The 15,000-nt window shown below is 43.9% G+C and overlaps 1 protein-coding gene across 7 annotated transcripts in view; it reads right to left on the bottom strand.

Moving 5' to 3' along the window:
- Window positions 1–1,020: 1,020 nt before the first annotated feature.
- The window catches only part of LOC125037241 (protein limb expression 1 homolog), a 179,353-nt gene continuing 165,373 nt past the window's right edge, over window positions 1,021–15,000 (bottom strand). For 5 of the 7 annotated variants that reach the window (XM_047630310.1, XM_047630311.1, XM_047630314.1 and 2 more), the window contains 3 exons: window positions 7,842–8,005; window positions 6,986–7,126; window positions 1,021–5,921 (listed from right to left, as the gene is read on the bottom strand). In XM_047630310.1, the coding sequence (XP_047486266.1) occupies window positions 5,481–5,921; window positions 6,986–7,126; window positions 7,842–8,005 (746 nt within the window). In that variant the 3' untranslated portion in view covers window positions 1,021–5,480. Of the gene's footprint in view, window positions 5,922–6,985; window positions 7,127–7,841; window positions 8,006–14,119; window positions 14,126–15,000 lie in introns of all 7 variants that reach the window. The other 2 variants (XM_047630313.1, XM_047630312.1) reach the window with 2 other exon arrangements.

Here is a 15,000-nt window from a genome sequence, read left to right as displayed (position 1 = left end):
AAGTTATTTATTTTTTCTTTATTTTTAACAAATAACATCAATACAAAATGTTCCAAGAAGTGCCTGCAAAAGTTTTAATTCATTTATATATATTTTCTTTACTTGAAAGAACAGTCAACTCCTTCGCATCTTATAACAACCAGTATTCTTTAATAAGAACTACAACAGTAATGCATTACCACTATGTTTTACATATTACAGATATGCGATAAATTTCATTCTCATTAGACATGGGAGACACAAGACAAAATTAAGTCTTCACTGACATACAAAAGATCCGACTGTGGTACAATTTTAGTTTCTGAGAAGACACAAATATCATTAATCAAACAACAGTATAAAATACGGTCTATTCACACACTAAGCATGTATAGTAACACTGTTTATAAATCCACATAAAAAAATATAAAAGTAAAATCAAACAGACACTGGTTGGGTTCAGCGATGGATTGTTACGCACATTCCAATAATGGGACTTAACACTTAACAATTAAAAATTCCAAAAAATGTGAACATTCCCCAGATTCGTTCTCGCAGTCCATAATGGCCACCAGGTTCGCGCTACCTGTGTGATGAACTCTTCTGCGTACCACTATTTTGGATTTTAAGCATTCGCAGAGATTATGTGGAACAGTTGACCAAACGTATCTGAAACAACGAAATGCAACCTAGTCCGAAACCAGGAGGAATTTCTGCAATGTGCAATCCAGTATGTTAAATCTATACAGGGGGGCAGCCAGAGGGGGAAGGGAGGGGTTATCTTGTTTCTCGTGGCAAAGTGGTGACCTTCGCTGTTTCTGTCTGTGCGGGTGTATAAGCTGATTTATACACTTATATGTATATGTGCATACACTTGTGTGTGTGTGTGTGTGTGTGTGTGTGTGTGTGTGTGTGTGTGTGTGTGTGTGTGTGTGTGTGTGTGTGTGTCTGTGTGTGTGTGTGTGTCTGTGTGTGTGTGTGTCTGTGTGTGTGTGTCTGTGTGTGTGTGTCTGTGTGTGTGTGTGTGTGTGTGTGTGTGTGTGTGTGTGTGTGTGTGTGTGTGTGTGTGTGTGTGTGTGTGTGTGTGTGTGTGTGTGTGTGTGTGTGTGTGTGTGTGTGTCCGCGTGTCTGAGCAGTTGCCAGTGTATGTATATAAGTACCGGTGTGCCTACGTGCTATATCTATGTGTACGTGTCTGTGTATACGTATGAAAGTGTAAATGTGGCTGTGTATGCATGTGCCTATATATGTAGACTGACACACTGATATACTTGGTCTCTTTACAGGCTTTCATCGTTTGCTTTAAGAATCATATAATTATCATTTAATAATTTACCATTACACAATACTTCCATAACGCAGAAAATAAAAAAAAAATTACGCAGATACTCCAATAGCTGAAAGAACATCAAAATGGCATTTTTCACATCAACTCCTCGAAACCTAATCCAATATCATTTATGATTCCATTTCTACAAACTGAGAGTCCGCAAACGAGTATTTACAGTATCATACATGACAATACACTGGTGCATAATCTGTAACCCGAGAGGACAAAGAGGCAGTAGCATATAACAAAACGAGACGGAACGGGTGCCTCTCTCTCGCATCTCACGAGCGCCGATTGAACTAACAGTAGGTGGGTTTGAACAACGAAAGAGCGGCGACCACCTAACTAATATTACCCAATACAAAGGGTGATGGGATCCTAGTCCATCAAGCCAGACTGTATAATGGTTACTAAATACTTATTATCTTTGACCACATTTCATCAATGTAGAGGGATACAAAAGTGGAAGTTATGACAAAGAGTATTCAATAATCGTTAGATACTATCTTTATTGCGCACTATCAACCAAATACTAATACCTAGATAAAACCACAATAATAATTATAATGTATAAAATAACTTGACATCCTGCATCAGTCATATATAGTATAAATAACTTATAAAAGAACGTGAACTGTAAGGAATTAACCAACATTTGTCAAGAAGTGGCCATATTGTACATATAATACGCTGATTATTATTGTTTTATTTGTTTTGAACAATTCCGGGCCTGATTTTCGAAGGTTGAACGACGGAGTAATAACTATTGCCTTTGAGAATCCTTTGAGAAATTTTCGGGGGAAAACAATCCTCCAGCATCACAGCAGATTTAATAATGGAAACCATTGGCCAAGCACACTAGTATTAGAACCTATTGTACACTGAAGTTAAAATGGAAGACGGTGTATTTCTCCCACTCGTTTGTTAGTTGCTTTATTACACTTTTTTCGTTACGGTCTGTTGCATGAAGTTTTATCTTTTAACTTAAGATAATTAAAATATACTAATTAGAATTATCATCAATATAATCATAAATATGAGACAAATTACAATACCAGACTAGCATTGATAACTAAAAAGACGAAAACCAACTGAAAAGGGGACATTAAAAAAAAAATCAAAAATTCTTCACATTATGTAGCAAAAGATAGTCACCATTTTGCCTCGAGGAGAAGGGGTTAACAGCAAAAAGAGGCTTGTCACTGGAAGATTTGCAACTGAAGATTTACGGACCTCTGATCATGTTCTGGAACTATTTTTAGTTAATACATCGTTTGTTTTAGAAGACTGCAATCATTTTTAGAATGAAGTGCCATGAAGAAATGTGTGCATCATTATTATTTATTTTAGAATCCAGTCCACTCAATGTTTCGAGACTGAAGTTAGCGTCATGCTTCATGGGTTCGTTATTAGAGATCAGTAACGCTTCAGGAATATCCTATCCGTCCTGTCACGTGGGTTTAAATCTTCCACTTCACAAAGCAGTATAAAAACATTATGGTTTCTTCACTTTTATTTTTTTCAAATTAGTTTGGGCCATACACAGTCTTTCACAATCACAAGTTACATATTTTGTCTAACACATCTTCCTCACCTTACTTCTCTCATTCTAAGCCCAGTGTCTGATAGCAAAACTGTCGACAGAAGGATTGTCTTAGGGTCCTCCACCAGCCTGGAGTAACTAGAGTATTGCATTATTTCTTTCCTCTATTTTTGGCACTGGAAAATTCTTTAAGCAAAGTATATAGCCAAAAACTTGGCACTGGGATTGGCACAGATTATTTGGCACTGAGGCTTGGTCACAGCAACTGCAAAACACTATTGATATGAAAATTGGTGAGTGGGAAATCATTCAGTTTTTTCCTGATTATTGTAAAGAAAATTCCTGTTTGCATCTTCATCTCTCCAGGCCAGTATGCTCAACAAACACCATTGCACAAACACTTCATTCATATTGCACAGTCTGTAGCCACAAGGTGCATTGCACTCTCAGACTTGCTAAGGATCTAAATCAACAAACATAAAAAAGAAATCAGTTCACACTACAATTACATATATATAAAAAATCATGGGAATGTAAAGCATTGGGAGAACTTACATTACGTTACGTACGAGACATCACAAACTATGAGAAAAGAAGTAAGTTTACAAGGTGCCACTTGTCTCTCATATCACTTAGGGAGAGAACAATAGTACTTTAAATTCAAGTAGCATCACATACAGATGTGCACAACTCTCCAAGAACTGCGACAACAGTGCTTGTTACGTACTGTTGCCATGCAAGTGGGACAGTGGTATCCCTACGAACAGATCTTTTAAGGTGATTGAATGTCGATATATTTTGTCTCTTAATTTTCTATATCAGGTCAGAGAAGAAGAATTTCTTCATTTGTTTGTTTTATTGTCAGCCACATTTGTTTTTTTTTTTTTTTGCAGAAGTGTCATAGTATAGAGTAGGTGTCAAGCAACTAGAGCATAGGCACCCCATCTGTTAATGCAGTAAAAAGTTATAAAATACCAATATCTTCCCAAGCAATGTATACAAAACTGTACGTAAGAAGCAAACTGCGTCGAAGTTAGAGAGGCTACACAATTGTTTTTCATTCTAAACAAAAAAACGTCAGCACATAACGCATCAGTCTCCTAACACGTTTCAGCAAATGAGATCTTGTACAGTTTGCCAAATCCTGGTGCTTGCTGCAGAGACTGGAGGCACTGTCGTGGGGTGTGACTGCTGATTTATGCTGATGTTGCGCCTGGTGCTACGCTGCTCTCGTTGCTATTGCTATTGCAGTTTTACAACTTGAGTCACTGTGACGATTTGCTGGACACCACCACCTATAGCGCCATCAGCACGCGCTGCACTGACATAAGAGGGTGCTCGGTGGTATTGTTAAAAGCGTGGTGCAAGAGTTTCATTACTGTAGAGGTTGTCTTTCAAGCCAGGGACTTGCTATGCATGCCTTTATGTTATACACTGTACTTTTCGCCCATATTTCTATCACTAGCTTCCTACACTTGCTCTAATCCTCACGAACTACTGACCTTTCCTTTCAGAGAAAATAATCAGTGCCGTACAAGATGTTAAACCTCCGAGGTTCTGAGAATAAAATCTTCATGGGCAGCAAAACTAGTGTATAGAAGATGGAGGTAGTGTGAACATTGGCAGTCAAGCAGTTCCTGGAATGAACATCTTTCTACTATGTGAGAGGAAACTGGTTAGTGGATGTGCTCAGCATAGTCTCTGCGCAGTAACCAGTACCTGGCTCGACCAAACAGCGTAGTGACCTCCTAAGGTTCACCCTCGGACATCACCTTCTAGGAAAAGAATCCAGCAAGGGAAAATTCCGTCACGTTCTTAAGTAACCTCATGGGATTGATTGACCAGAAGCAACCTTCCATGTTAAGTACAGACTCCAAAAGAGGCGTTTCGTCACTGGCAACTTCTTGAGGGTAGCTTCCAAAGAAAGGCTCCTTGGCGTAATATTAAACAGTAACGGTACCTGTTCGCGGATGTCCTTAAATACAAAAGCCTCCCAAGGGTGACATACTAAGGACAACTCAGTTCACTTCAGAACTTCACGAGACTCACCAGTGACAGCTTCTTAAAGTAACTTTCAGGGGTAAAGTGCCCATTTCTATCTGATATCCTTAATCATCAATCCTCAGAGGACTTCCTTTAAGGCGGATTTCCAAGAAGCACGTTTCATGTGCAGGATCTCTCAAGCTAACGAGCTACGTTCTTCTTGAAGTCCTGCGACACATTTGCTCCAAGAAAATCCTTCACGGACTTCTGGCCTCCTCGCTGATGACTCGGAAGAAGTAACTGCCAAGGACTGATTGCTTGGAATGATCCCCATAGGAAGAACTCAGGATGACCTGAGGGTGACCTCTCAAGGCGACCTCCCAAGGGCAACATCCTGGGGGTGCGTATTTTAATGTGGGGCTCACCGGTGCACCCCACAAAAGCTTAACATTATTATAATTACATAATAAAATTCTTTGGAATGATTATTTACATTATATACAAACACACACACAAGAAAACAGTACAAAACATAATCTTTACAACAATAAAAAGTAAATTAGCTTTGATTTTGCAGAGATGAAAGCATAAACCTCTACACCTTGGTGCTAATATCACGGTAGCGCCTGTGCCCGGACCCGACCATTATGGGTCCAGGGGCGAAGGTGACAGCTGCGAGCACGCTAGCATTAAAATATCCTTCTTCTCCTTGGGGAAGCGGAGCTCTCGGCCCGCCAAGCGAGCGGCCTCGAGCTCGCGTTCGCTCTGGCCGAGCTCGCGGGAGATCACGCCGGGGTTCTCCTGCTCGCGGGCGATCCAGTCGAGCGCCATCTGCGAGCGCATGTCGTCGTCGAGCGCGCGGTGCGAGTAGTGGGCCACCACCTCCTGCCTGGAGCACTGCCTCTCTCGCATGGCCTTCAGGGAGCCATTCCAGTGCAGGAGCTGGAACACAGTCATCAGCTCCTGGAACTCGAGCATCGTGCGCCCCTTGTTGGTCTCGAGCATGAAGCGGAAAGCACCGATTCCCGTACTCGGGTTGTCAGCCTCGTCGGGGTCACCCTGGGGGAGGGACAAGTCAGCTACGTGCTGGAAAGAAAAATAGACCTTTCGTCCCTCTCAGTCTTTGGTGGCCCTACTTGTGACATGAACAATGACTCGCTTTTCTGCTTTCAAATGCTAAACTTTCATTTACTTTTAGGTTTGAGCTTTTATTCTATAAAGTGTGACATTCAAGTCACGGTTGAATATGGGCTGATAAGCCAAGAAGTTAAAAATTGAAGATCAAAACAATAATTAGAAGTAAATAAAACTATACTTACTAAGCTGCCTCTAAATCAAACTCATATTTACCACGCAAAATATCATCTCACATTTATCAGCAAAATACATTACAGACCAAGCTTTCGTATATCTGAATCAAATTCTACTAACATACTTCTGAAAAGAAAAAAAAAACTATCGTCTCTCCTACACCTATTTTTTTTTTTACTAACTTCGCAACGCTTGAATACAACCCCAAAATTTACCGAATACAGGCCCGCCTCTTCAGTAAACCTCATGACCTAAACTAATTCCATTCTGTGGCCGATTCTTTTGGAAGATTAATGAACTTGCAAGCACACAAATCAGGAATCTATCTTCCTGGACAATGCTCTCAGCTGGCCCCCCTCCCAGATGGTCCCATACTTTCAGCTGGCCCCGTCTCCCAGCTGGGTCTAATTTCTAGCTTCCTGGTCTTGCCTCACTTCCCACTTGTCTTGCCTCACTTCCTACCCTCACAGTTAACTTTATTTCCAACTCAACCTCATCTCCCACACTCCATCGCCCAGTTAGTATCATTTCCAACAAGCCTCATCCCTCAGCTAATATCATTCTCACTTTATATATTCTCTAACTAATACCATCCCCACACAGTACCACTCTCCAGCTAGTACCATCCTTATATTATACAATCCCCACTTAGTACCATCCTCGCCAAGTATGCCATTCTACAGCTAGTACAATCCCCTCCTAGTACCACCCTCGCCAAGTACCATTCTCTAGCTAGTACCATCCCTGCCTAGTACAATCCCTGCCTAGTACCATCCCCACCTAGTACAATCCCTGCCTAGTACCATCCCCACCTAGTACCACCCCCAGCTGGCTCTCACCTTGAACTGTGCCCGAGCGTCGGCCACGGCCTTCTCGATGAACTCGTCGGAGATCCTGCGGGACGGGTGCTCGTTGAACACGGAGTTCATCAGCGCAATCTTGGCGGCGCTGCGTCTGGCTTCGGCCTTGGTTGGGCAGTTCTGGGAAGAGCCGGAAAACTCGGTCAGACTCAATAAACATGGTAAAGAGTGGAAAATAATTAAGTGAATCTCCTGTCAGAATGAGACAGGAAACCATTATATCTGTGATGTTCCGAGGAACGCGTCTCCCTTTCAGTGGAAAGCACGAAAGGGGATACTCCTTTGCAGTGCTGCGATGCTTAGAGGTGGTCGTGCCAGTAATTTCTTTATTTTTAGTTTTTTCTACTATTTCTCTTTGATTCATATATTTTACTTTATCCATGAAATATGATTGATTAAAGCAGGCAACGCTGACTATATGGAATGTTAATAGTGAGAGAAACAATATTTACTTTGTGATTAAGGTAATTGTCTGAGTAAGGAAGTACTGTAGCTGTACATTTACTGAAATAATGGCCGCATACCAAGGCAAGATAATTGCGCGTATGTGCAAAACGAGAGGGAAGATGTGATAGCTCTTAAACTTCTTAATTGCCTTGGGATTAAAAGAATAATTACCATTAAAGGAACAACCATTATTTGCCACACCAAACTACCCGCATCATGCAATTGCTAATGCCCTCCCCAAACATCCCATCACCATTATACCTTATCAGAGTCCCACCCGTTACGAAAGCCCACCGAAAGGCCAATTACCCATCCCGGCCCCTCCGCGCTCGGCCCTCCCCTCCGCCACCTTGGGCAGCCCTCCACGGCGCTCCCCCGGATGACCCACCTGGAAGGAGCCGAAGCAAGACCCCCCGGGGAGGGTGACGTAACACACGTAGGGCGGGGAGGATGAAGGCACGGACTCGTAGATGACCAGGGCGCCGTTCTTCAGCTCCGCCCCGCGCTGGGCTTTCATCTGCCAGAACTCCTGCAGCGCCTCCACCACGTTCACTGCAACACAGGTTTAAGCATTAATGGGATTCCAGTCGTTATGGCTTGGGAGCGTTGAGGGGGAAATGGGGAGACCCAATGGGAGGGGAAGAGGGGGGAGGCAGGAAAAGAAATGCAGAGGGAGGGAAGGAGAGGGAGAGAGAGGAAGAGAAACATTGGTAGATAGATAGAGAGGGAGGGAGGGAGGGAGGGAGGGAGGGAGGGAGGGAGGGAGGGAGGGAGGGAGGGAGGGGGAGGGGGGGGGGGGGGGGGAGGGGGAGGGGAGAGGGGAGAGGGAAGAGAAAAGAGGGAAGAGAAGAGAAGAGAAGAGAAAAGAGAGAGAGAGAGAAAATAGAAAGAGAAAGAAAGAAATCATGAGAGAAATAAATAAATAAAGAAAGAAAGAAAGAAAGAGATCAAGAGATCAAGAGTGAGTGAGAGAGAGAGAGAGAGAGAGAGAGAGAGAGAGAGAGAGAGAGAGAGAGAGAGAGAGAGAGAGAGAGAGAGAGAGAGATAAGAACATAAAACCCAAAATTGAAAAAGAAAACATACATGCAAGAAGACCGCTAAAGGGGAGCCACGGCATGGCGAAAGAAATAAAGAAAAGAACGAAGGAAGGAAAAAGAATCAGAGAAAGAAAAAAAGAAACAGAGCAAGAGGCATTTAAAGAAACCCCGCTATCTGGCACCGACATTTAAAATAACGACACGAGACAACGCGAGCAGCGAGGAGAGCGCGAACCGAGGCGTAGCGTGTGAGCACCGTGTTACCTGCCACGGTAATCTGTCCCGAGCCAGGCAGCTGTCATGGCTACACAGGTCAGGTGGTGACAATATGACCTGTCGGGACCTGACACTCCTTCCAGCCCTCGCTACTCCAGACAGGCTAATTAAGCATTTGTTTGGTTGTTTGACTGATTCTGAATGAGTGTTTTACTCCATTTTATTATATCTACAGCGAAGCATCTCTTATATCAATGAATAAGCACTTAATTATCCAAGAGAAGAAGTGCCATATATCGAAAGAGACACATCAGCGCGTACACCAAAACAAACAACCATTAGACAAACATAAAAAAAATCACCGCCTTCACCACCATCCACAACAACAAAAACAACAACAGCAAGAGCAATCCGATTTCCAAACCAGTGCAAATCTCCTTATTCCCAGCGCGTCAAAAGCAGGGAGACAGCCTATTCACGCAGCCCGTAATCCCTCGACCGCCAAAACAAGCGGCCGGGAAGACTATGGATAAACTAAGTAAATTCCCCGAGTAAATCATCCCTTAAATAAACCGAACAAACAGAGGAATAAACGGAGACAAACAAAACCTAGCATGAATAGCGATAGACAAACATAAACGGCAGATTAACAAAAACAATCAGATGAAGACGTAAGCTTCAAACGAAAAAAAACATCGACCAAAATGATTTTAAAATAACTACAAAGAAGGATAAATCTCTACGAAACCTAAAAAAAAAAAAAAAAAAAAAAAAGAACAAAAATAGAATAAATAAAAAAAAAGGATAAAAAGCCGAGAGATGGGAGAGACGCCAAGAAAAGCATAAAAAAGAAAGGAGACAAGAAAAAGGTGGACGAGAGAACTAAAACCTTCATTGTTGCCTAAAGAGAGAAAAACACCACCGATTGTGATTTTTTCGACATAGATGTGACCCCTGACCCCCGGGGGACCTAGGGGGAGCGTGAGTGTGTGTTCATGCGTGTGTGAGTTCCTCTTGAGGCGTAGTAAAAACCGATATGTTTTTTACTACATACACCTACCTAAGTACAGATACATAAAGAGAGAGAGAGAGAGAGAGAGAGAGAGAGAGAGAGAGAGAGAGAGAGAGAGAGAGAGAGAGAGAGAGAGAGAGAGAGAGAGAGAGAGAGGCAGACAAAAAGCTTAAAAAAAAATTATAACTCCCCCCCCAAAAAAAAATAAACGCCCGAGCTTTCAGCATCGCAAAAGAGAGAGAGAGAGAGAGAGAGAGAGAGAGAGAGAGAGAGAGAGAGAGAGAGAGAGAGAGAGAGAGAGAGAGAGAGAGAGAGAGAGAGAGAGAGAGAGGCAGACAAAACACACAAAAAACGGAGCCAAAAAGCGCAGCAAACACACCGCCGAGGTCCCCGAATGCAGCCATAAATCGCACGCAACAGGCCCGACGAGGCCGCCTGATTCATGTGGTACAAATAAAAGCATCCAAACTCTAATTACAGTAATAGCGTAAGAAACCCGCGTGGTAATTGTTGCACTTATAGAGGAAATGGGCCGATAATTGGGTCAGTAATGAAAGGTAATTATAGAAGTAAAGGAACCAACGCTGCGGTTACTTCGGATACCTTAGCTGCTTGATGGAATGAGCCGCGCCGAGGCCCTCTCTGGCTCGGCCTCCAAGCTCGCCCTTCGAGGATTTAGAGGATCAGGCGCAGTTTCGAGGTCGAGGATGGCCGCTTGGTTCATGGGTTCGCGTCTTACTTTTATATGGGTTCCTCAGGGTGGATCCGGAGTGAGGAGTATAGGATATCACCGTTTTGCCTCTTTCGTTCGTCTCAAGTCTATTCTAATTTCGCCAATCTTACACCAAGGCCCTAACTCTTGCCTCACACTGAACCATCACGGTTTGCTTCAAAGCCCGTTAGTTTTAGTAGCTTCATTGCACTATCATAACACTAGCTTTGCCTATGCCATTCCTTCACTACACTACACAGGGATCTGTTCCCTTGACAATGTCTATATTCTTCCCTTCTTCCTAATTTCGTTTTCTCTGTTTATCTCTTCGCTTCTGTCTCTATTCCTATTGTTTTCTCATTCTTGTCTTTCTCCCTTCTGTTAATAACTCCTCTTCCCCCCCCCCCATAATTTTCTATCCTTTTTCGAACTTCTGTCTTTATTCCTTCTTCCTATTCCCCTATCTTTCTTCGCATTCCTCATTAGTTACTCGTTCTTCTCTTTCTCCTTTGCCTCCTCCTCTCCTCGTGGTCTCCAACAAAGCCTCACCTTCCTTAGGGCTCGGGTACCTCCACCGCCCCCTCCCCTCTCTCCCCTCCCCCCCCTCCGCGCCACAACTGGCGGTAACCTTTAACCCTCATATTTCACCCCGGGCCCCCCTCCCACTCCCCTCCCTCCTCCCACTCCCCTACTCCCCTCGCCACCCTTCCTTCCCTACCTCATCCACTCCAGCCTCACTATCCCTCCACCACCTCCTCCTTTCTCTCTTCTTCGTTATCCTATCGTTCTTTTCCTCAGCCACTTCTCTTCTTCCCTTTTATTTCAAGCTTCTCTTCTTTACGCTTCTCTGTTCGAACCGTTCCTCTTCATCGACCTCCTCGTCTTCCTCTTCTTCATCTCGCTGCCTCCTCCTTCGCCACTCCCAGCAGGCCTTTTGAAATGCCCTTCGCGTTTTTCTTACTCTCTCGGTGTCTGTGATTGTTTCTGTCGCTGTCCAAGCATCTTCTCAGCTCGCTCACTCACTCACTCACTCACTCTCTCCTTTTACTTTTTCTTTTTCCCTCTTCTCTCTTCCTGTCTTTTTATTCTTCTTCTTCTCCAGCTCCTCCTTCTTCTCTCTTTCTATCTCATCTTCTCTCTCTCTCTCTCTCTCTCTCTCTCTCTCTCTCTCTCTCTCTCTCTCTCTCTCTCTCTCTCTCTCTCTCTCTCTCTCTCTCTCTCTCTCTCACTCTCACTCTCTCTCTCTCTCTCTCTCTCTCTCTCTCTCTCTCTCTCTCTCTCTCTCTCTCTCTCTCTCTCTCTCTCTCTCTCTCTCTCTCTCTCTCTCTCTCTCTCTCTTCTTCTTCTTTTTCTTTCCCTGTCTCTTCTTCTCTCACTTTACCTCTTCGTCTCTCTTTCTCTCTATATCTCACCTTCTCTCCTCTTCTCTCTATCTCTCATTCTCTCCTCCTCTCTCTATCTCTCCTTTTCCTTTCTCAAACTCACTTCTATTTTTCCCTCTCTCCTCTCCTTCTCTCTCCCTCTTCCTCTTCCTCTTCCTCTTCCTCTTCCTCTCCCTCTCCCATACTCACACACACAAAAACATGTACATATACATATATACACACATATATATATATATATATATATATATATTTTCACACACACACACACACACACACACACACACACACACACACACACACACACACACACACACACACACACACACACACACACACGCACGCGCACACACACACACACACACACACACACACACACACACACACACACACACACACACACACATTCATGTTTCTGTTTGCGTGTGTTTCTGCTCCTTGTGCATGCACACATGTAAACGTAAACAAACAAAGAAACAGTCACACAAACCATATTAAAAACCTTCCCGCGTCAACAGGGTAATTCAAGATCCCAATCCATTTCGCTACAAATCGATTATAATCCACTCAAATCCTGGTAAACATTTCTTCTCGGGGATGAGTGGCGAAGGGGCAGGGGAGAGGGGGTCCCGCGTAGACCCAAGGACCCCAACCTCCTTGGCTCCCCTCCTACCCCCCCACCCCCCCGACAAAGCCCCATATTGGTCACACATCATCCAGCGATGCTCCTCCCTGGCTTTGGAACCGCCCAGGTCACACGGGCGTAACCCGCACCCGCGCCCGCATTTACACTACCCTCATCTACTGCCATCTATTGGGGATCTCGGGCGCACCGTAAAACAGAATTTGGGGACTCCTCGAATGCGTTTCTGGGGCTATCCCCCGGGTCATCGCACCCAGTAGGAGATTTCGGACGCAGGATGCAAAGTTGAGTCCCTCCATGCAAAGCGCAATTGAAGGGTGGGGGCTGCGTTGCCAAGGTACGGAATTCTACTTTAAAGTGGATCTCTAAACATCCTACGATTTGCCGTGACAGAATCTGAATCTGAATCAGTTTTATAAAAATCGGTAAAAAAAATAATACACCGGGAGATCTGTCTACCGATAAAACCTATAATGCATGATTTTCGATGCAACAAAGTCTATAATTCACTAATTTCAAAACTTGGATTTCAGAATATCACATTTAACAATTACAAAACAAAGCTTGTGAATGTGTTTCGAACAATATTTTAATCCCCTTAAGGCCGTCAACTAACTCAAGCAAAACTTCGCACAGGACTAGAACAGATCTATCAACTCAACAAGATTTAACACTGCAAGAAATTCAGTACCAGGCGAGAGTCCGAACATAGCAAGATTTTCAATACATTAAGACTCTCAACACAACAACAGTCTCCGGCGCAAATATGGCCCAAGACGCAATTTATTTACATGTTTATACTTATAAGTCAACGCGGGCCCAGGCAGGTTTACGGCAATCCTCAGACTCAGTCCGCTAGACGCCTCTAGACAGCTCCGACCAGTGCGATGAGTCTTGCCAAAAACGAAAACCCTTTTACACAAATGCCAGGCGCCGAAGACGCGATAGAGCACACATTCGAGAAGGAACCAGCCGCTTCCGGCACATGTAGACGTCCTTAGACGCCCGAAGACAGACAGAGCGGACGCCCCCGCTCCTCCTCCCTGCGCCAGTTCAAGTGCAAGGCTCTCGGCAAGGCCCGACGCTCTAGGACTCTCAAGGCACCCGACACTGACTCTTAGCGCGCCCGAGTACCCGAAGCTCAGGAAAACCAACTTCTGAGTGTTGGTGACCTCCGCCCTCGTATGCCTAAAGAAAGGCCGATGGGCCCTTTTTCTCCCGAAGGCCCTTTCGGAGACGGCTGGCAGAAAAAAAAAGACTAGCCGAGGGGAAGAGGGTCCTAAGCGCCAGTTGGAGTGCGCTCGTTCAGGCCTTACGGAATCAGTCAAACAGATATGCATATATCCAATATATTTATGTATATTAAGAACCTTGCTACTACACTCCTACACTTCGCCTGAAGTTACTGCCATATCTCAGAGTAAGAATATTTCCACAAGTGCCAAGTAAGAGTTTTCTTTAAAAGATAAATAAATAAAAAACAAATCATAATACAAAAAATTAAACCTAAGATGCACACACTCACTGAATGAAGCTCATCAATAGGAAGAGCTATAATCTGGAAAGCACTTACTGATCAGGCGATCTTAACAGCACAGGACAGTCATTCACTCACTCACAGAAACAACTTAACCTGCAGGACATCTTCCTGGTTCACTTCTTACCCTTACCTGTGGGAGGAAACAAAAGAAAGGCACATTAGGATACTGTAATGGTTACTGCATATTGGGCAAAATACAAAGTTCATTACATTATTAGCACAAACTAAATAAAAGTTATGTTATTTTCTGATAACTGTGTATTATCATGTGTTATTGTGTTCATAATCAAGAAAATGAATGTCTCAGTATTTAAATAAAAAACCAACTAAATAATATTTATACATATACAATCTACATACATACATACATACATACATATATATATATATATATATATATATATATATATATATATACACATGCACACACACACACAGCACACACACACATATTTAAACACAATTACATAATCGGACATTTCACGGTCTGACATTCCCAAAATAACACTACAATTGGATTTTCCTATTTGCCTTTGTTTTACAGCATTAATCCTTGTCAGTCCCTTATCTTGCCTCCCTGTCCGTCCTCCCATGCCCCCTGTCCACTCTGCTGACCCCCCACACTCTCTCTGGTGTCCCCTGTTGCCGTAGGTCCCCGCCGTGCTCTCATGCTCCTCGTGTATAATCGGGATCCTCCCAGCCGGCTCTCCGGCACCAAGTAGGGAGCCCCCCCCCCCCCCCTCTTGGCCTCCTCCACTCCACGCCCGAGCAGAGGAGGACCTTTTGTCTGTCGAGCGCAAGACTGACCTCATTTTAGGAAGAGGCTTTTGCCCAAGACGAAGTGGTCCGGCCTTATCGTTCACAAGATCGCCGCGGCGCTGCAACTAGACGGCAGCCGATGCGAGAGACTTAATATGGGGCTCGAGACGAGGAAATATGTATTTAGGAAGCAACTTGCGGGGCACTCCAAGACAGACGCCACTTGCGGGCTTAAAATCACGGTGT

Source organism: Penaeus chinensis, chromosome 22 (assembly GCF_019202785.1).
Source record: "Penaeus chinensis breed Huanghai No. 1 chromosome 22, ASM1920278v2, whole genome shotgun sequence".
NCBI classification, from domain to species: Eukaryota; Metazoa; Arthropoda; class Malacostraca; order Decapoda; family Penaeidae; genus Penaeus; species Penaeus chinensis.
The sequence above is the reverse complement of the archived record's forward strand: the minus strand, read 5'-3'. Positions and strand labels throughout refer to the sequence as shown.